The 22,980-nt window shown below is 36.2% G+C and overlaps 2 protein-coding genes across 3 annotated transcripts; one reads left to right on the top strand and one right to left on the bottom strand.

Annotated features, from left to right (window-relative positions):
• Nucleotides 1-13,785: 13,785 nt before the first annotated feature.
• LOC121253120 (proteoglycan 4) lies at nucleotides 13,786-16,155 on the bottom strand. Of its 2 annotated transcripts, XM_041153042.1 has the most exons (3): nucleotides 14,267-16,148; nucleotides 14,070-14,230; nucleotides 13,786-13,990 (listed from the first exon to the last, which is right to left on the bottom strand). In XM_041153042.1, the coding sequence occupies exons 1-3, from the start codon at nucleotides 15,954-15,956 to the stop codon at nucleotides 13,964-13,966; spliced, it is 1,878 nt and encodes a 625-aa protein (XP_041008976.1). In that variant the 5' UTR covers nucleotides 15,957-16,148; the 3' UTR covers nucleotides 13,786-13,963. The 2 variants fall into 2 exon arrangements, with proteins under 2 accessions (XP_041008976.1, XP_041008977.1); XM_041153043.1 differs by lacking the exons at nucleotides 13,786-13,990; nucleotides 14,070-14,230 and having other exon boundaries at nucleotides 14,415-14,553; nucleotides 14,652-16,155.
• A 5,181-nt stretch (nucleotides 16,156-21,336) lies between these two features.
• LOC121252392 (uncharacterized mitochondrial protein AtMg00810-like) lies at nucleotides 21,337-21,879 on the top strand. The gene has a single exon (XM_041151999.1). It carries the CDS (start codon nucleotides 21,337-21,339, stop codon nucleotides 21,877-21,879), a length of 543 nt encoding a protein of 180 aa, XP_041007933.1.
• Nucleotides 21,880-22,980: the final 1,101 nt, after the last annotated feature.

Here is a 22,980-nt window from a genome sequence, read left to right as displayed (position 1 = left end):
AGATTTACACCCATATATTTTGAAAAATCAAATACAAGGACAAGCCTATTACAAAAAATCTACTTGCACCCGAGACGGGGAACACGCCGCGTACCCGGATGCCAAGTCATCATTATTTAAACGGTGCGTTTGCACCATTTAAATGAAACGCACTGTTTTCATGTTTAGTCTTGTTTCTAAAATCAACCCTAACGAAATACGAAATCAACACTTCTCAAATGATTTAGATTGAACTCAATGAAATCATCCATGGAAGACTACTTCGATGCCCAATCATCACCTCGCACCGTTCACAAGGCCAATCTTCCCAAGCTTGCTACAAAATCGGTTCCCCCATGAAGGTACAATGGGTGGCCACAAGCTTCAGCTCAAACAACCTGTACCACGGACGTGCTGCCAGACGAACTAAGGAAGTCACAGGTTGATCTCATCTTCTTGATCTCATCTAAACTGTTCACGTGCCCTAAATTGAATTTCTCATTGGTTTAGGGCTTCTTCAACCCACGATTTCGGTGTTCCCAAAATCACCGAATTTTTTTGAGTTTAATTTCGAATTTCTGCAAACCCTAACCCTAACCCTAACCGTAATGGGAGATTTGGAAACTCTCACTGATTCGAAATAGCATTTGATTTTTTTGAAGAATTAGCATTTGATTCTGAAATATTGAATTTGCACCTGATTTGATTTTTCGAATTTCTGGAAACCCTAACTCTAATTGTAAATGGGAGATTTGGAAACTCTCACTGCACTGATTCGAAATAGCATTTGTTTGATTTATACAATAGCAATTACATTTATCTGGAAATTGCACCCTCTTTTATTTGTTCTGGTTTCCAAACTTCAACCCATAACATCTCTCCGTTTTCTTTGATTCTTTATTGTTAGTTTTCCTTTTGGTAGCATTTATATGCACGTACAGATATAGCTCTGGTTTATGTTGTTGTTGATAATGTCATCATTGATGTTGATATAATATGCACGTACAGATATACAAATGGTTCATGTTCTGGTTCATGTTGTTGTTGATAATGTCATCATTGATGTTGATATAATATGCACGTACAGATATACAAATGGTTCATGTTCTGGTTCATGTTGTTGTTGATAATTTCATCATTGATATAATGAAAAACAATACTATAATGCAGTAGGTATAAACATACGTACATTAATAATGATGTAGAGTACTCTCATGATAGCATGCTTGGGCTTGAATTATTCTGAAGGCTTCAATCAACCTTCATTAATCAAATTAATTGTCTTTTAGATGACACTATCTATATAATGGGAATGTGGTATATTTTATCGATCTCATGTTAGCTATATTTCTTCAATATTGCATCTATGGTGGTCATGCAGTAAATATTCTATAACAGTTTAAGATAGCAAAAATGGGTATGATAGTTTAATATATGAATTTGCATTTTTTGTATCCACAATAATGGTACATAGTACTTGTAAACCTCATGTATAAGAAAACGACATATGTATTATTCAGGCCTTATTTTCCTATTAAAGTGAACATTTATGGTAGCAAGCAAATAAAATGGTGATTAATTATTCACCTAGTTGTTGTATTTTTCTGAAAACTCTATTGGATTAAATTTAAGAATATGTCATCATCCACCATAGACTCTTCTTCATCTTTTGGTAAACGAACTCTGGGTCAACCATTATGTTTCTGTGAAGTTGAAGCCCAACTGAGATACTCATCTATTGCAAGAAATCCAAGACGACCCTTCTTAGGATGTCCAAACTACAACACGAAGGTAACTACATTCATCTTTAATAAAAAATTTTAATATTATGTGCATCTAACAAGTTTGGAAAATATGTTTAAAATGATTAGGAATTATCATATTGTAAGTATTTCAAGTGGGTAGAGGGGGATGAATACAGAAAGTCCGAGCTTCGAGAAACTCACAATGAACTGTTAAGAACCAAGAAAGAGATAGAGAAGATACTCGACGAGATCGAAAAGAGCAAGATTGATCTCCGTAAGAGAGCGGATGAGATCGAGATGAGAGAGATGGTGCTAACGACGAGAAATGAGAAGATTGTAAATAAGGGGTTGGCACTTGTTGTTCGCGAAGCTCAAATACGACGTTCACGCAAACTACTCCGAATATATTGGACCTTTGCATTTGTTGTAGCGTGTTACTTGTCTTGCCTATATAAGTGACGTAGGATTAGTGTTAGAAGTTAATTGCTATGTGTATCTAAATTGTTTTTATGTTGGTGATGTTAGAACTTAGTCTGAATGTGTAGTTTAAACTACTCGTGGTTATGGATATTTTTTTGTGTTAGTCAGAACTTTATTTTTATTTTTATTTTCAGTTTTTACCATATAAATGGAAGAGTTTTTCAGTTTGTTATTAGTTTGTTTTTAGTTTTTCAGTTTTGTAGTTTCTTTTCAGTTTTAGTTTTTTCAGTTTTTTTGTTTCTTTTTAATTTTAGTTTTTTCAATTTTTCAGTTGTGGAAGAAACAGTATTTTATGCAATGTGTAAGGCATTACGAGGCTAGAACTAGAAGGAAGGTTACAGTGATATACAATCATGTTTGTTTAACTACTTTGTGATTTATGTGCTGCCTTCGAAATTGGATTCTGGACAGAAGACCAGAAACAAAGCCGCCTATCAACAAATCCATCAGTTTAACGCATGCTAACACAAATCTTGGACTTGTTTTCCTCAAAAGCTCAATAAAGCAAAACAATTCTGCTAAACCAGAATTAAAAGAACAAAAAGCAATTTATAAACATTTCATTGGACCATCCAGATAACAAAAGATATATATGAATCAAATCAAGATAACAACTATGAGATTTTTGTCAACTTACAATTCTATTACACTTTACAACTTACAAAAAAATGACTTTAATAAGTGATTACATGCCTCACACAGATCACAAAATGATAAACTTACAAAAAATGACTAATGTTTCTTCCAAAAAACATAAAAATGTTTAATCCATTCCAATCTAGTAAGCTCTTGAAAATCTTTTGACGTTCACTCTTTCATCTCTTTGACCTTCACGTTCAACCCATAAGTATCCATGCATGTGATCTGAAACCAAATAAAAGAATTAATATAGTTGGAGTATATATTTGGAGGAACAAACAGGTTATATATGCTCTCATAAAATCAATGCGTTGAAGGCCAGAAAATGAGCCATTGAAACCAAGTCCATACCACCCCATATCTGGGCATACCCGACCATCATAGACCACAAAATGTGCCATTCAAACCAGACCATACTTGCTCCTTTCCAGACCAGAAAATTAACCATTCAAACAAGACCTTACCACCCCCATATCTGGGCATACCAGACCATCATAGACCACAAAATGTGCCATTCAAACCAGACCATACCAACCTCATACTTGCTCCTTTCCAGACCAGAAAATTAACCATTCAAACAAGACCATACCACCCCCATATTTGGGCATATTAAACCACAAAAAAGTTTTAAAGTAGAATGAAGTCTATTCATACCTTATGCAAATAATTTAACACATCCCTCATGTTAATGTCTATGTCAGTTGCCAACTCAGTTGTGACATATCTGAAAGAAAACATTTATCCAGAGTCAATATGAAACACATTATCTAAATAATTAATTAACTTGATCTTTTTAAAGTTTTTACAAAACAAGAAAAGGGCTAAGTAAAATGAAACCAAACAATATAAATGCACGTGTGCCCCCCATTCCACAAATGAAACCAAACCACAAATGTTTTTAAAGTCCCCCGCCCATTCCCAGTGTGCTTTATCCATTGGAACCAAACCATCCCAGCCCCATATCACTCTATACCATATCAAAAATGTTGCCATTGGAACCAAACCATTCCAGCCCCATATCACTCTATACCAGATCACAAATGTTGCCATTGAAACCAAACCATACCAGCCCCATATCCAATTTAAATTACACAAAAATGTTTAAATACCCAACTGGTCAATGCAAATATTACGTAAATTAGTTCCCTGGGCCTTCTAACGACGGTTGAAGCAGTTGCGATTCATTCAACCCAATAGGCACCGGTTGTGATCCATCCAACCCGAATTACATCTGTAAGGATTAATATGAAAAAATTAGATGAATGTCAATATTAGTTTCTCTACATTCAGGTGGTTCCTCTATATAAACTTTTCCACTCGTAGCGGAGCTTGTAGTTATGAGAGGAGTCGGGTCACCAACATTCTGCAAAAAGAAAAAAAAAATCAATGACATAAAACTAAAAAAAAGGCCAACTTATACATATAAACAAAAAAACAAGAACACAATGGCATCACCACTTGAATGTTTCTTGGATATTGGCCGCCATCTGGATATGGCAGAAAAGGCATTGGCCACGGAGGAAGTGGTCCATAGTAACCGGCACTGGTATAACTTACAAAGCACTGGTTACTTGATGGTATATCCTAACATGTTATTACACAAGTTATTTATGTATTTTGAAAATAAATATTAACTCAACACATAAATAAAGCAAATTTGTAAAAAATATAACATACCGCGGTTGGGGTATTTGAGTTAGATAGTGTTTGGGAAGATGAGTGTTCTTCCCCTTTTCCCATGCCGAGAGGAAATGAACTGCATAATTCCACAATCAATTACTTCATAAAAAAAGACTCAGCCACAAAACTTCAAAAACATATCTTCTTGTTAAAATATACAAATCCATTAAGCGCTGAATTAAATGCTTTAAACCCATTATGACTCAAGCCCATATCCACTATGAAATTTTCAAAAAATTAAGCATTCAAAAAAAGGTTAGACCAAATTAAAGCACAACATGATATTAAGAACCGCTCAAAATTCAAGCTCTTAGCCAATTTAAAACACTGAAACATTTAAAAAAATTTTGTCACTGCGCAACCATTGCTATTTTTATCCACTCCTATTATATCCTATATTTCTCCCACAAAAAAAATAAAATAAATAAAATAAAAAACGACACCTTTCTTATAAAAAGAAAAAATTGCCACTCTTGGGTAATTCTTTCCTTTTCAAGTGTTCTTCCCATCTACAAGTTCTCAAATTATCTTTGTACACAGCAGATATATTATGATTATCCATGATAATTATTCTGCTTTAGTATATTGAACTATTTCATGCTTTTTATAGTTCTCTATCTATAATATAATGATGCTACAGGTGACAGAAGAGATAATGAGATTAGACAAAGTTCATATCCTCAACTATGACATAGGTTGGGCATGCCTAGAAGTTCTATCAGCTTCAGCATTTAATTACCCAAGAGAAATACTTAATCCCCCTTCCACCTGCCAAACTACCACCCTCTAAGTCCTGCAAGAAATCGATCCCTTGCCCAAAAAGCTAATAAAGCAAGGGCCCTTTGGACTTTTTTTATATAATGACAATTTCAACATTTCAGGTCCTTGAGGTACACATTACAATTGCAGTTTTAAGTTTGGGTGTTAAGTGCCAAATTTGATAGTTTGGAAGTCAAATTGCAAAAGGAACTAAAGGGAGTAATAGTTCAAAAACATTAAGAACTATACATATCTGAGTGAGCACGGCACAATTGTTTTAATTGAGATGTTAATTGCGAAATTTGTAGGTTGAAGATCACATTGCATGGTGGTTTTCAATTTTCACCAACTCGTTGAAAGCCCCTCACTCTAATCTGCCTGCTAAGGTTTCTTGGTTAGGTTACAACAAATTCAAGCAACTGGTGGTAATAAAAGGAGATTCGAGAAACCAAAAGAATTGGTAAAGACAGGCTTAATCAAACACTGTAAGAGAGCATAATCCCAAGTTTCACATTATATAAGACCTAATTAATTTCCACAAAATGGAAAAAAAATGACGAATGGTCAGATTTAGAGCTCCCAGGGAATGATAAACCCACAAGGCCATTAAAAAGTATCCTGGTAGGCAAAACCATGTGAGAAACAGAGGACGGTTCCAAAAGGACATGAGGAGGCGAACCTGATCTTTGGCCAAAAATAGAAAAAAACCATCACTAAAACAAAGCAAAGAATGCTCATACCCACAACAAAAAACCTTAGATTCCTTCCATGGGGTGCAAAAGATCAAGAAAAATACAAAAAAAAAAAAAAAAAAAAAAAAAAAAAAGAAGCATAAAATAGACGGCACTCACTTGAAGCCCGTTGCTCAGATGGCGATGGAAGACAGCACGAAGACGATGAAGAACGATGAAGATGATGAAGAGCGACGAAACGGACCTGCTTTACTTTTCTCAGAGCGCAAAATGTTTCTTCTTCATCTGAAATCTCAAATCAGTTTCGCGCCTAGGTCTCAAATCCGGTCTCAGTTTCCGTCTTTTTTTTTTTAATAATATAATAAAGCTGACGTGTTAGCCACGTCAGTAATTCCGCAACGGGTACCCGCCCTCGTGTACCTGTAGCAGAATTGAGACTATTAATATCAATAACACACTGGCATCCAACATATTAAAAAAAAAAAAAAAAAAACCCTCAATCTGAAACAATGCTCAAGCTCATTGTTTGAATCATTTCTCCCAATTTTTTCACAGTAGCTTCCTCCAAATCCTCCAAATATTCTCTTCCCCAGCAACCATGGACAATTCCCACTATCTCTTCTCCCATTCAAGAATGGTCTTCTCCTGCTACGAACTCATCCCATATTGAAAACTCACTATGCATGTACCGTGAAGAAAGCACACGACTGCAAATATAGCCCTAAAGTGAGAATTCAGCCATGAGTTAACTGCCCATGAAAGGATTGGACCACACCTTTTACCTTTTAGGTACCCCTTCATGAGTAATGGATTCTACTCTTTCAACGAAACGGGAAAGATGAAATATATTTGGTGAAACTTTGGAAAAATAAGTGAACAAAACGAAGAAGAGAGGAAATAAAGATCAAAGAAGTATCAGCTTTAGGATTTGGAAAAGCTATAAAAGCTTCCATTAGTTCATTTTTCATCTGCATTTTAGATCTGTCCGAAAATTGATTTTCTTGTGAAAAAAATACTCCGTGCAATGTGGAGGTGGATGTCCGGCATCGACCTTTGGCAGAGCAACACCAGCTGCTACTGACAGAGTGGATCTTAGCCGCTTCGCTTGGAGCACTGGAGTGACGTCAAGTTGTTCGATATTTGGGTGATACGAGAAAGGGTGCGGCTATTATGCCGCCCCGTGTTGACAGCTGGGCGGTAAATTTCTTTCTTTTTTTTTTTTTTTTTTCCTTTTCATATTTTTTTAATATATTTAAATATTTTTAAAAAATAAAAAAAATATATCAATACACTTAAAATCATTTCTTTAATCACTAAGTAAAAAATAATAATAATTTGACCAACGGTCAAATAGAGTGGGCAAAATAGGGAGGCAAAGTAGCTTTTTCCTACGAGAAATGATACTCATCATCTTATACTACATATTTATATATTTTAAAATTATTTATTATTATTTATTATTTTTTTATTTTATTTTATTATTTTAAACTAATTAAATTATTCTACTTATCATCCATACACCACATAATTATTATAAGAAAAATGAAAAAAAATTAAAATAAGTGAAATGTGTAGAGATGTTAAGTAGAATTATTCAGGTGATATTGCCTATGGTCTGGATTGTGGACAAGAAAGATGTAAACATATTATGAAAGAAAAATATAAACACACATTACTTTGCACAATATGTTACACAATCATATTTTAAAATGAAGGATACTTTAGTAAAATATTTTATAAAAGTAACATCAATTTATAAAAATATCCTCATTTTAAATACGTGTTGTAAAATATGTTATGTGTATCGTTACTCGGTTGGATATGGTGGGTCCCATCCTTGTTAAGTTGAAGTGTTTGAGGTTTTAGGGATCGAGTTTTGTTGCACGTTGGTGTCTTTAAGACTTGTAATAAAATCTATTATAACTCTAAAAAAAAAAAAATTAAAACACTAATCATTTTTTAACAGATGACTGCTAAAAATAAAACTTATAAATATATTTTCTCTTTGTGGATTATGCAATGAAGGGGAAAAGGGGATGAAAAAACTTTATGAAAATAGAGAAAATCTTAAAATAGGATGCGGTGACTAACCCATTTTTACACCCTCCAATAGGAGGTAGACGGTTAAACTTCTAATATAATTACAATAGAATTGATCTTAGATAATTGAATGATCTCTCATCGTTTTCTCCTCCCTCCCTCTCTCTCTGTCTCCCTCTCTCTAAGCCCCCTCTATCTTTCCTCAAGCCCGTCGCGATAGAATATCGGAGAGGCCCTTTGCTTTGAAAGCTCTAAATCTTGGACAGCCAAAAGAAAATGCTACGGCTCTGGGGCATTTTTGGGTGGGAAATGGTTGAGAGCTGTGATCACCCATTAAATTTTGCTTGCTGGTCATTGCTCTGGATCTATTTCTCAGCATAACTCCCTCTTTTCAGATAGTCCTCGGTGCACAAAAATAATGTTGATTTGTAGTGTCTAGAGCATTTTTATTAGATTAACTAAAAGTTAAATTCAATGAGTATTTAACTATTAGAGAGCAAAATATGCTCACAATATATTAGCCAAATTTGGCTACAGTGACTTTCAAAAATTTTTTCAAATTTAAAGGTTACTGTACATACAGCAAATACATATTTTATTAATTATTTCTCTCCCTTTCTTTTTATCACATATTTTATCATAATTGGTATATTAATTTGAGTTAGTGATATATTAATTTAATAAGAATATGATTATTAATTAATATATAATAGGTAGAATAGTAAAATATGATAAAATAAAATAAATTAATAATTAAAAAAATTAAATATTTTTGAAGTTAGTAGTTATTCATTACTATATAATGAATAAATATATAATTTAATGTGGAGATTTGATGTGAATAACCAAAACCAAATTTATCTTATATTATTTTATTATTATATAATGAAAAAATAGTTATTTCAATGTGGAGATTTATGTTAATGGAATAGCCAAAAGTCAAATTTTTCTTACATTCGTAAAAAATATTCTTTAATTTTGGCTAATCCAATGAGAGTGCTTAGTAACAAAAATTTATTAGTTTCAGACGTTAGATAATGAATTTACAAACGAAATGATGCATAGAGAATATCAAAGATATACAATTGAGAGCATATCTGTGATTATTAAAGTAAATATTATTCAAAAACAGCCTTTGGTTGTTACTGGTGACAATCTCATACCCAACCTTGGAGCTTTGAAGGTGGAAGAAAAAACTCTATTTTTTTCCTAAAAAACACTACTAAAATTCCCTTAGCTCCATCAATACAATCTAGTAAGAAAAAAGAAACAAATACTTACAAAGCTCTTTCAGTTGTAAGTAGCACTGTTCATCCGGGTTCCGACTCGGGAACCTGGGTATACCCGGACCGGAACTCGAATTTCAAACTCGGGCAGAAATCCGGTCCGGATTAACCAGGGTTAGACTCGGGCCGAAACCCGGATGAATCCGGGTTTTTAAAAACCCGGATTCCGGATTAAACCCGTTTTTTTTTTTTTTTAAAGTAATAGCAGAAAAAAAGAGAAGAAGAGATGAACTATAATTACTATATCTAAGACAAAGCAGCATGTAGAAATGTAAGGTTGGCCCTTAGGAACTCGGAAGGGTCTTGGGACTTGGGATAAAGCAACTAAAACCTTGGGAACTAGGTAGAGTCTTGGGAGTTGGGATAAAACAATTAAAACACACAGAGCCCCATTTGAGCCATCTCTATCATTTGCTGCTGCACTGAAAAGGCACTGCAAGCAGAAGCTGCATAACCCAAAGCCACGTTCTCTGCTGCACTGAAAAGGGAGACGTAAGCACTTGTCTCATGTTTGCATTTCCATCGTTGCTGTCTTTCACCTTTGTCAAATTCTTTCCCGGCATCCACTTCTTCGTCGCTATCAATGTAGAAGCTGTGATCTGAGACCGAGTTCTTCATCTTCCTGTCTTAGATCTTTGACTCTGCAAAACTCGTACACATTAAAAAACCTTTCAACGGGTTGATTGGAGTCTGAACTCTGAGAGCGGATGAGAGATATGGGGTCGAGGGCGTGGAAGAGAGACTGAAGCACGAGATTCGAGCCGTTTGTCTCTGCCATTGTTGATGAACTTGAGGTTCCAATGAGAGGGGAGACTAAATGCTTTTATTGGCATTTTAATGGAGGAAACGAACAACCTAAGTCGAGAGAAGGAAGACATAAACATGTACGTGGTTTTATGTGTTTGTTCGAAATTTTGAACTAACGCAAAAGGTCTGGAATTGCTTTTTGTTTGCGGATTGAAAGACAAGGAAAAAAAATCCGGGTACCAGATTTAAAGACGGGTTTCGGATTTAAAACCCGATATCCGGCCCGGATGTATCCGGGTATTGTTATGCGGGTACCGGGCCAGATTAAATCTGGGCCAGAACCCGTAATCGGAATCCGGTTATCCGGGTTCCGGACTGGGTTGGAAAAAAATCCGACCCGGATGAACAGCCTTAGTTGTAAGGGTCTTTCCGCATAAGAGATTATAGGGGAGAAACAAAGCAGCTTCTGACTTCGGGAGAAACAGAGCAGCTTCAATTTTTAAGGAGAGAGAGAGAGCTTCACAATAGGCCTTTTTAGGGGAGAGAAAAAGAGAGGGGCTTGAGGAGAGAGTGCGCGGGGGAGAGAAAATGCGTAGGATTAGTTAAGATCAGTTCTACCGTAATTACCATAGAAAGCTTACGTATCCACCTCTTCTCGGAGGTTGTAAAATTGGATTTCTTACCACATCTTGTCAGTAGTGTTTTTCGATGCTTATTTCAGACCAAAACACCCATTCCGGCCATAATATCGGAATCCAGCCAAAATGGACCAAAACAAGCCGAAATGGTTATAATTCTAGCCGAAATGAAACATCCTACTTATCCGTACTGGTTATTTTTCCCGCATGAAAAATTCTGACCATTCTGGCCAAAACAAAACGAAATGAGAAATAAAATCTTGAGAGGAATACATTTACAAAAATGAGAAAACTTGGGATTTACAAAGAAAAAAAGTACCAAAACCAAGTTTCTTAAAGGAGTGAGAAATATAAAGGAAAAATAGAACAAAATTAAGTACTATTCTAGAAAATTAGTGTCAAATATACTGAAGATCTACACGATCTAAAGAGAACAAGGCAATCATATGTTTAGGGAGTTGAAGAAGAGAAGGAAAACTTATTGTGTGTCCCATTGGGCCATTACACCATAATTGGCTAGGCTTTTCACAAGCACATTATCTTCTTTGTATAGATGATTGATACTAAATGAGAAAAGGTTTTTGAAATATACAATATCATCCCAAATATTAGTGTAATTTCAAGGGGAAAGAGTCTTTATTAAGCCAATTAACAACAAAAAGAGTATCGATTTCAATAATCTAAGTAAAAAACACTCAGTTCATAGCATAAAGTTAAACCAATTCTCGGTTGACAATTCATCGAAAGTGTTGGTACGTGTACTAAAAAACTAAGAGAAACCTACAATGATAGAGTAATTATGGGAACTTAAAATACCATTGGAACCAACATTTCCAGAGTTACCTTTTGAATTATTGTCAATGTTCGGCTTGAGAGTACCTATGGGAAGTGGAATCATTTGACTAAAATAGGTCATTTGGTACGATCAGTTAACCAAGGGATGAAATGTTGAGAACCTCAATATTATCCTTGCGAGTAAGGGTGCGTTTGGTTACCAAACTCACATCAACTCATCTCAACTCATCATTACAACTTTTTCAAATTCCAATACAAAATATAATAAACAATTCAACTTTTTCAAATTTTAAAATAATAATAATATTAAAAAATGATATTTTAACAATATTTTATTATCACAACTCAACTCACTTCAACATCCACACACACCCTAAGAGTTTTAGGTTTTAGAAGAGAATTGTGCTCACAAAACTACTTCTTAATATTGACAATAATAGTAAGGGCTGAAGTGTCGGAGCCCTCAAATATGGCTTTATTGCGAGCTAGCCACAATTCCCACAAGAGGAGCGATGATTGTACACAATCAAGAAGATTGAATTGATCAGAACCCTTAAATACGATCACCAATGGATAGTCATGTCTTTCCAACTACCATTGTCTAACAAGTGTATGATATGGGCTTTTAGGTTGGAACAACAGTGAGGTTTCATAAAGGCTTTTTTTTTTTTTTTTTTTTTTTTTTTTTTTTTTTTTTTTTTTTTTTTTTTTTTGCATCTAATAACATATTGTGTTGTGAACTAAGGGTTTGTTCGAGATTGCGTTAAGAGTTTTAAAAATTTTTTTAAATAGTTTTTAAATCATTTTAATAGAAAAATTAGATTGTTTGAATGTTACATATTAAAGTACATTTTAATATTAAATCATTTAAAAAGTACGTTTGAGAAAATTCCTTAAATGCTTTTTTTTCGAATAATTTAGAATGTAGTTCAAATTTTAAAAAGATTGTCAATGGACGAAAATATTCATACAACTTTCAGATAATTATAACATTTAAGCTTTTAAGGGTATGATCTTAATTTTAAAAAAAATCAAATGATTGTCATTTCCACTTTAGAAATCACTTTTTTAATTTGTTTCCAAACAAATGTAATACATTTAAAAGTGATTTAAACATATGGTTATTAAACAGTAAATATTTTTTTATTCGTAGAACTTATTACTTCAGCTATAAGTTATAAGTCATAAACCTATAAGTTATATTTCACACCGCAATCCCAAACATACACTAAGAATTGCCAACAAAAACAAAAGAGAAGTGTTATATACAGTTATAAAAAGATCTTACAAAAGTAAATCTATAAACTGACATAACTTCATACGATATATTAAATCTATTTTATAAGAAAAAAAATTTACTAACGTACGATACCAATTATACCAATTTATAGATTTATTTAATAAGATTCTTTTGTGACTAAAACCTTTCTAAAAAAACATACTGGTTATAAAAACTATTCCAAAAAGAAGCTGTCATGGAAAAAGTTATACTTTTCTTAATTAAGGGGCAAGAAATTAACTAATTTAGAAGAAAAGTGATTATTATTCTTTCTTTCTTTTTTTTTTTTCTTTTTTTTTGTTATTTATTTATTTATTGTTAATCTCTGTAAAACCTCGGCCATCCAAACTAGATTTTCTAATTTCGTCTCCGCTTTGTCTTGAACATTACCATCCAGAGATTCACGAATGTAAAGATAGGCCCAAGTGAGAGGTGAGATTGTGGTGTCGAAATATAAAAGCTCATTAAATTGATAGAGCTCTCAAAGGGCAAAGATTTAGTGCAGATTTTGCTGCTCCCTGTGATGCCCAATGTATTTATGTTAAATTGGATGACACCAACTACCTTGTATAGATATCCCAATTTCTTCCAATTCTTCGGAGCAATGAGCTTTAAGGGTCTTTATGGACTGTTCTTTATGATCCTTTGCCCACTGAGGACTCTTCCTGATGGTTCTCCAGAACGACGTTGCTGGTGATAGTAGAAGTAATAGAGAAAGGGGATGAGCTCTAACACCCTGAATGGGTAATAACAAGAATGGTTGAAAATGTTGAAGGCATATAGTCTGATTGGCATAAATTCTACACTTGTAAAATTGAGGTCTTGGGTTCGAAACCTCATTCTCCAAATGTATCAAAAAAAATAAATGGTTTGACAACTTAGCAAAATTTGCTTGTAATATAATTTATACAATTAAATTTATTTATTTCTGTCCGTTTAAACCTTTTAGAATAAGTGATAATTTAACATTATATCAAACAAAACATCTCCAATTTTATTTTTTACTCTACAATGCATCTCACTTAATTAAACCCAATTAACAATTGTATTAATTGTACATATAAACAATTACCTTAAACCCAATGAAAATGGAGTTTGGAATATACAAAATATGAGGTAGCTATAGAGAATAACAACATGACACAGAAAGCATGACTTGGTGAATGTTATAACATCCTTATTATCAATGTGCGACAAACATTTATTATTCTAAACAAACACGAAACGTATTTTTCTGTCTATAACTAAGCAGATACTAGGAATTGTAATGCACCTGCTCAGAGTTCCCCAATCTCTTTCTCTTTGTCCTTCTCCCCACAGCTAAACCGGCAACCATGACGTCGAGGCTTTTCCGGATTATCTGGATCCGAGTCACTTGGTTCCATGAAAAGGCCTCTGAGGCACCGTCTTCTTACTGTTGGTTGATACGTAAGCTTATCCGCGGGGGTGACGTTGAACTCAGCCTTGTGTGTTTCAAGCGGCCCCAGTTTACCATTCGATTTGATTTGTTCTTCTTGTTTATTTGATACAACCAACCGGACGCCAGGATTGTTTTCGGTGACCGAAGTGTCGAACAAGATGGAGTTATTGACACTCTGTACATTGCTATTAACATATGCCCTTGATGGGGGATTTTCTCTGGGGGTTGGATCTCTGGTCCTTTTATCTGTGGAGCTCCCTTCTCCATCAGTGGTAGCTTCAGTGCTCTCATCTGAGTTGAGCTTGTAACCCCGGTGAATGGGGACAAATTCATCTCTTTTGGTCGACTCTAAGCCCAACTGCATTGATGCTCCTCTATTTTCACCAGATAGGGTTATGACACTAACTGGCTTTTTATAATCGGATTGGCTTGTGGTAAGCTTTTGAACGTATTTAGAGATATCTCTCCTTACCTCTTCGTGCAGGGGAAGTTGTTCTCCGTTGGAGATAACACTCGGTTTTTGTGTAGTTAATGTGCTTGATGATCTCCTTTCCTTCGGATGTCTTGAACTTGCAATGTTGACCTGTTTTGGAATAGAACTGGTGGCTACTACTGACTCCTTTCTGTCAAAAGATTCTTCCTTCTCCCACTTTGGCTTCTGTTTTTCTTGAAACGCAGCAGTGATTGTCTTCTTTGTTGGGTCTTCATAACTTGATCCATTTGTTTTTTCTTCAATTATTTCTCGCACTACTTCCTTCCCTACCTCCCTTTCCTCTAACTTTGGCTTAGCATCGCCACCAATGGCATTAGAATCTAACTTTTGAGTTGGAGAAGTTTGTGAAGCTTCTGTGGGCCGTGTCGTCACTCCATCTAGTTTAGAGGAGGTTTTAATTGGGGTACGGTTCTGGGAATTGGAAATAGTTTCAGATGGCACTTGTGCGGCGTTGAGTTGAGGTTCTTGTGATAGTGGCAGAGACACCACTGACTTTGGTTCTTTCTCAGAGAGAGACGATGGGGGCTGAGTGGCAACAGCCAAAGGCTGAGAGCTTTCTTGAATTATGGGTTTTAATTTCGTTGTAACATCTGGTTGCACCTGGGCTACTGGGCGAGATGGAGAAGAGGGCCGTGATGTCCTTCGGTCAGCAGGTGGAGTGGATAAACGAGACACCACTGGCTTTGGTTCTTTCTCAGAGAGAGATGATGGGGGCTGAGTGGCAGCGGCTGAAGGCTGAGAGCTTTCTTGAATTGGTTGTAATTTCGTTGTACCGGTTGGTTGCACCTGAGCAGTTGGGCGAGATGGAGAAGAGGGTTGTGATGTCCGTCGGTCAGCAAGTGGAGAGGATGGACGAGATATAGGCGAAGAGGTTGTCCCAGATGCTGGTTGGGCCTGAGATGTGCGAGATGGTGATGAGGGCACAGAGCCGGAAGCTCCGGTTTGAGGCGCTGCACGTGAAGGTGATGGAGCTTCAGCCCGAGTTTGAGGTGCTGATCGAGGCTTCGAAGCGACTGTTGGCGATGGTGTTGGCGACCGAGGATATTGAGGTTGTGCTACACGTGCTTGGGAAGCTGTAGGGGGCAGTACTGACGAGGCAATCCCTGCAGGCCTGAATGGTGGCCTCTGAATGGAGGCAGTGCTGGATTGAGCAGGAGTTTGGGTTTCAATTTTAGGACCAGGGGGCTGTGATTCGCTTGAAGGACGTGGAGGTGGAGGTGGAGGCGCAGCTGGTGCTGATTGCCAAGGGAGCCGAAATCGGAATGGTTGCCTTTGTTCTGCCATAGATGATCAAGGAAAATGTTCTTTAAAACAAATACACAGGGTGTTTTATTTACGAAGGTAATGCCAATGATGATGGTATATATAGGTATGGATTTGATACTTCAGAAAACTTTTGGGGCCTTTCCATTGTTTTGTGCCTTGAAACCCGCACTTTGCTCTTGCTTCTTTGCCTTGGTAGGGGACAAAGATAAATGGGATTCTTTTTAGACATATTTTCCTTCCCTGGTAGGTCTAAGCATCTCATCTCAATTGCCTTCAGTTTCAATTACTCTGTTCTCCAGTCTTGAGGACCTCTTTTTTTTCTTTTTCTTTTTTTGAAGACAAGGACCTCTTTTTTTCTAGCAACAAGACAACTATTACTTTTTCAACATCTTTGAGCATAATTATGTAAAATTGAAACTTAAAAAAAAAAAAAAATTAACATTTTTTACTGGATATCATGATTATCTTAGTTGGTTGTGGCTGTAAAAGAGTTATATGTCTATATTTTTCTTTCCCAGACCAAGAGGACAAGACGTTAAAAGGCTGCTAACAGATACAAGTGAACTATGTCGAAAGCAAGAATCTGTGTCTTTCTTTTGTTACGCTAAATCTCTGAAAATGCATGTGAAAGTATGTAATTGCCTTCAAAGAGTCATCTTCGAGTCGAAGACTTCCGACTATCCATCGCCTCAGACAACATGCGACCTACCATCGTGAGTCATGGACCACATGCACAGCCAAAGTATATACAAACAGCGGACCAACCCCCGAGTGCTTACCTTCTTCGGCCAGTTGATATTATTCTCATCTTGGTGTTTGTTTATCTTTGAGGGACCTGTAGTTTTCTTTATTATTTGAAACTTTGCACCTAAGAAAATTTTACTAATAAAGTAATGCTAGATATATCTTAAGGTGTGCAAATCCTGTTATTCCGTTTGAAAAATATTGGGACATACTATTAAAAAGTGAGTCTTTTTTAATGTGAATTCTAGATTTATTCAATTTTTTTTTTTAAAATGAACAGGACTTGCATACATGTTTAAATTATTTCTCCTACTAATAACATTCCAAATCCCAAAATTAACATTTGTAATGCCCCTTCTGTGGTAAGTATTAAAGTCAATCTTTTTTTAAAGTCAATGTGAATAAATATCTATCATCACGTCAATGTGTTACCCTACTTGTTCATCACATGTGCTGAAGTACTAAATCAGCTACTCAATTCAACTGAAAATTCTGGAATAATCATTGGTCTTCCTTTAGCCAGGGTCAGTTGCACATTAAACATCTTTTTTTTTACAGATAATTGCATATTGTTCTGCGAGGCCAACTCATTGGAGTGGAGTAGATTGTTTATGCTCTTGGAATCTTATGAGCAAGCATCATGCCAAAGGCTCAACAAGGATAAAAACCTCCATTTTTTTTTCAGCCAGAATACTTGAGAAGAGAACAAGCAGATTATTACTAGTATTGCTGGTGTAACTATAAGAGCTACTTCCTCTTATGAAAGATACCTAGGTCTGCCAGTTTTGGTGAGGAGATCAAGAGCTTCATCTTTTAAAGGCATTGTGGATAAAGTGCAAAACAGGCTGAAAACTTGGAACACCGAACATCTCTCACAAGCAAGCAAGGAGATCATTCTCAAGGCAATGGTACAAGCCATCCCCACCTATAATATGACATTATTTAAATTACCTAAGATACTATTACAAACTCTTAATATGATCATGAGTAAATACTAGTGGGGTCAACAGGCTCAAGATAAGAACATCCATTGGGTGGGTTGGCAGTGTTAAGCTACTGCAAGATCAATTGAACAACTCCAGCTCATCATCACAGAGATTAGAAGATAATGTTATGTTATCAGATAATTCAAAGTCTCAACAACCTCAATCCACATCCTTATCTTAACTGCTTGTGTATTTTAAATATTTGAATTCAAACTTGTATTTCTGATTTCTACAAATCTTCATAGATTTTATATATCGTAACTACAATTGTAACAAACTCTTCTATATTAATATACGCATGGACAGCTCTAGATTATGCTGCCAATTCCCATTTCTTGAATTATCTTACATGGTATCAGTTTTCTCTAGGTTAATCGCCATTTTTTCGATCCTAATATGGACCTCCCTTCGCACTCTGCTACTACCAACTCCTCTGGTAATTCTTCTACCCTAATATCCTCTACCTTTGCTGCTCCAAATTTTTCTCACTTCCTTTCAATCAAACTTGACAATACCAACTACTTTCACTGGGTATCCCAGTTTCTTCCTATCCTTAGAAGTAATGATCTTCTTGGGATAGTGGATGGGTCTAAACCTTGCCCTCCTAAATACTGTTTGGATGATCGTGGTATTCCCACCAATACTCTTAATCCAGCATATGTTCTTTGGACAAAGAAAGACCAGTATTTATTAAGCTGGTTTACCACCACTTTATCTGGTGATCTTCTTTCTGCTGTTTATGGCTTGGACTCTTCATGACAAGTCTGGACTTATTTATCCTCAAGGTTTGCTTCTCAATCTCGATCTCGGATTGCTCATTTGAAGCGCCAGTTGCAAACACTCAAACAGGGCTCTAAATCCTGCTCTGAGTATCTGAATCAGGCTGAAATCTGGTCTGATCAGCTTGCTGCTGTTGGTAAATCTGTTGATGAGGATGATTTAATATCCTATATTACAAGTGGCTTAAATCCTAGCTTTCATCGTTTTGGCACATCTTATATTTTGGTTACTCGTGCCACTCCCTTTGCTTTGATGATTTCCAGTTAGAATTGCTTAACTATGAGGTAATGATTTCATCTGCTGATTAGATGGACTCTACAGCAAGTGGCTTTGCTCTTTATACTCAGAAGAATGGTTCTAAGCCGAGGTATAATTATAACAAGAAGTCTAATACTTATTCCTCTGCTTATTCTACATCTAAGAAGTCACCAGATTCCTCCATCAAAGTTGTTCCTCGTGAACCTTGTCAAATTTGTGGCAAAAATGGACACTTAGCTCTCGATTGCTATCATAGGATGGATTTCTCTTACCAGGGTCGTCACCCTCCATCCCAACTGGCTGTTAAGTTCTCTCCTTCTGCTGAGGACAATACTTGGATTGCTGATAGTGGGGCAAATCACCATATCACTAGTGATCTCAAGCAACTTCACCTCAGCTCTCCCTACCAAGGTGGAGATGAAGTAGTTGTTGGCAATGGCTCGGGTTTGCTCATTACACACACTGGCCATTCTTCTGTTTCTAGACCTCACTCTAATCTTAAACTCAATAATGGTTTACATTGCCCACATGCCATCACCAATCTGTTATCCATACAAAAATTCTGCTCTGATAATAACTGTTGGTTTATGCTAACCTCTGATTCTTATTTTGTGAAGGACAATCACTCGGGGCAGACTCTTTTACACGGGCCAAGTAAGGATGGGTTGTATCCTAGCCAATTTCCTTCCTCCAATAATAAGGCTAAGAAGTACACAGCTTTTATTGGTGTATTTGGTGACTACTCCATCTGGCATGCACGTCTTGGCCATCCAGCACCTAGGATATTTCAACTACTCAAGTCTCAATTTCAGCCATCTGTCAAATGAACTTTTCCTAAGTCTTTAGTGTGTGAACCTTGTCAACTTGGTAAAAGCAAGTGTCTTCCCCTTTCCAATTCTGTTAGGCAGTCTACTTGTCCCTTGGAACTAGTTCATTCTGATGTATGATGTTCACCAATTGTTTCTTTAAATGGATGTACTTATTATGTCAGCTTTATTGATGACTATTCTAGATTTTCTTGGATTTTTCTTCTTACACACAAATCTGAAGTTTTTTCTTCTTTTGTTAAGTTTAAATGTTATGCTGAAAATCTTTTATCTACTCAAATTAAAGCCCTACAAACTGATAGAGGTGGTGAATTCCTCTCTAATCAATTTAAATAGTTTCTAGCACAACATGGGATCTTTTATCGTGTGTCATGTCCTTACACCTCTCAGCAAAATGATATTGCTGAGAGGAAGTATAGACACATTGTAGAAACTGGTTTAAGTCTTTTGGCTCACTCTCATATGCCATTTTCTTTTTGGGTTGATGCATTTAGCACAACTGTATTTCTCATCAATCGCATGCCCTCATCAGTTTTGGCATTCAAGTCACCTTATCAAGTGCTATTACAAAAGAATCCAGATTATACATTTCTGAAATCCTTTGGTTGTGCATGCTATTCATTGTTACGACCTTATAACAATCACAAACTTCAGTTTAGGTCTAAACAATATATTTTTCTTGGCTATAGTTCCAATTCTTAGGGCTATAGATGTTATGATCCTCTCTCAAAGCGTGTATATCTTACTCGACATGTGGTGTTTGATGAAACTTTGTTCCCTGCCAAATCCACTTCATCTCTATAGAAGCCGTGTGTAGTTGAGTCTGCTGCCAAGGATGGTTCTTCTACAAACTCCTCATCTCAGATTCAAATACCTATTTCTAACCCTTCCATTTTACCTGATATGCCTCAGTCTTCAATTCATATAGATATTTCTCTTTTAGCCTCCTCTGCTGATCCTCCTTTAAACTCACTTTCTGCCACTCCTTTGTCAACTTCTAGTTCTACTGCAACTACTTCTACGCAACCTACTCCAGCACCTATAAATCCTCTAACTCATCCAATGTTGACTAGAAGTAAGACTGGCCATTCAAAACCTAAAACTTATCCTGACTTTCATACTTTCTATTCTACAAAATATCCCTTATGTGCATTGCATTCCTCTACCATTCCAACAGAACCTTCATCTTATGCTCAAGCATCCAAGTTTGAAGAGTGGAGACAATCAATGAATGCTGAATTTCAAGCCCTCTTGGATAACAAAACTTGGGTCTTATGTCCACGACCTACTGAGAAAAATGTTATTAAAAACAAGTGGGTGTTTAAGGTTAAACAAAGAGCTAATGACACTATTGAGAGATTCAAGGCACGTCTTGTGGCGAAAGGATTTCAACAACAAGAGGGTTTAGATTATGCTGAAACATTTAGTCCTGTTGTCAAAGCATCTATTGTCCGACTTATTCTTGCTTTGGCTGTCCACTTTGACTGGCCATTAAGGTAATTGGATGTATCCGATGCCTTTTTACATGGAGACTTGGAAGAAGAGTTGCTTATGGAACAACCTACTAGTTTCAGGGATTTTTCTCACCCTCACTCAGTTTGCAAGCTTCACAAGGCACTTTATGGCCTTAATCAGGCCCCTCGTGCTTGATTTCATAAAATTTTTGAAGTCTTACTTAATCTTGGCTTTGTGGCTTCTCAAGTTGATCACTCACTCTTTACATTTCATTACCTTGATATTCACATTTTCCTCTTGGTTTATGTGGATGATATTATCATCATAGGTTTCAAGCTCTCTTTTACTATGCATTTGATCAAGTCTTTACAAGGTGATTTTGCTTTAAAGGACCTAGGACCACTGCACTACTTTCTGGGCATCAAAGTGATTCATAATTCCTTTGGTCTGCACTTGTCACAGTCCAAGTATATTGTGGACTTACTGCATCATACTCGCATGCTTGGTGTTAATCCATGTGCTACACCATTACCAACAGGTGCTAAATTATCTGAACTTGAAGGAGAGCCCTTGCAAGATGCCACGGAGTACAGACAAGTGGTGGATGCTTTGCAATACTGCACACTAACACGCCCTGACATTTCATTTCCTATGAATCAATTATGTCAGTTTATGCACCAGTCAACTACAGCTCATTGGTCTGTTGCCAAAAGAGTATTACGTTATCTTAAAGGCTTTCTCCATCATGGTCTGGTTTATGATCGTGGTTCTCTTCAGTTAAATGCTTTTAGTGATTCAGATTGGGCTGGTAGCATTGATGACAGGCGTTCCACCACGGGTTATGCTATCTTCCTTGAACCTTGTTTGATATCATGGTCTGCCAAGAAGTAGCCTGTTGTTTCTCGTTTAAGCACCGAGTCAGAATATCGATCCATGTCCTTTGCAACAGCTGAACTGTATTGGCTTCGAATGGTACTCAATGACCTTCGTGTCTCACTACCTACTGCTCCAGTCCTATGGTGTGATAATCTCAGTGAACTGTCATTAGCCTTCAACCCAGTTTTTCATACTCGAACTAAGCATATAGAGGTGGACTATCACTTTGTTAGGGAAAAAGTTACACGAAAGGACATATCTCTTCGACATATCTCTACTACTGCTCAATTAGCTGATTTGTTCAAAAAGGCCCTAACTAGTGCTTGATTTCAACTGCTAAGAAACAAGTTAATGGTTCGTGAACTCCCAATTACCTTGAGGGGGGATGTTAAGCTACTACAAGATCAATTGAACAACTCCAGCTCATCATCACATAGATTAGAAGATAATGTTCTATTATCAGATAATTCAAAGTCTCAACAATCTCAATCCACATCCTTATCTTAACTGCTTGTGTATTTTTAAATATTTGAATTCAAACTTGTATTTATGATTTCCTCAAATCTTCATAGATTTTATATCGTAACTATAATTGTAACAAACTCTTCTATATTAATGTATGCATGGACAACTCCAGATTATGCTGCCAATTCTCATTTCTTGAATTATCTTACAGGCAGCAGATGAGAAGATCAAAAAAGCAAGGAGGCCTGGGATTCAGAGATTTTGAAAATTTTAATTCTGCCATGTTAGCTAAACAATGATGGAGGCTCATCCAAGACCCTCAATCACTAGCTGCAAGAGTGCTTAAAGCAAAATATTTCCCTACCACTGACTTTCTGAAGGCCAAACTAGGCCGCAATACCTCTTATATATGGCAAAGTATTATATCAGCTCAACCACTATTAGATGTGAGTACATGGACTGATAGATGGTTACCTCAGCATTCAACTTTTAGACCCCAAAGCACAATCAGATTTTTACAAGCAGATACCAAAGTATCAAACTTGGTTGACCCTTTATCACATCAGTGGAAGGAAGAGATGCTTAATGCCATTTTCTCTATAGAAGAAGCTACTACTATAAATTCAATTCCAATTAACCATTGCAATAGAC

Source organism: Juglans microcarpa x Juglans regia, chromosome 2S (genome assembly GCF_004785595.1).
Source record: "Juglans microcarpa x Juglans regia isolate MS1-56 chromosome 2S, Jm3101_v1.0, whole genome shotgun sequence".
Lineage (NCBI taxonomy): Eukaryota > Viridiplantae > Streptophyta > Magnoliopsida > Fagales > Juglandaceae > Juglans > Juglans microcarpa x Juglans regia.
This window is presented reverse-complemented; position numbering and strand designations above follow the sequence as displayed.

Bases quoted from the DNA above. Each gene is read 5' to 3' on its own strand.
- LOC121253120 (XM_041153042.1), bottom strand. From the start codon at position 15,956: ATGGCAGAACAAAGGCAACCATTCCGATTTCGGCTCCCTTGGCAATCA. The intron at 14,231-14,266 runs AAATCAAATCGA...GGCCGCTTGAAA, and splicing joins ATCAAATAAACAAGAAGAAC to CACACAAGGCTGAGTTCAAC. The intron at 13,991-14,069 runs AAGGACAAAGAG...TATAGACAGAAA, and splicing joins GCCGGTTTAGCTGTGGGGAG to AATACGTTTCGTGTTTGTTT.
- LOC121252392 (XM_041151999.1), top strand. From the start codon at position 21,337: ATGCATTTGATCAAGTCTTTACAAGGTGATTTTGCTTTAAAGGACCTA.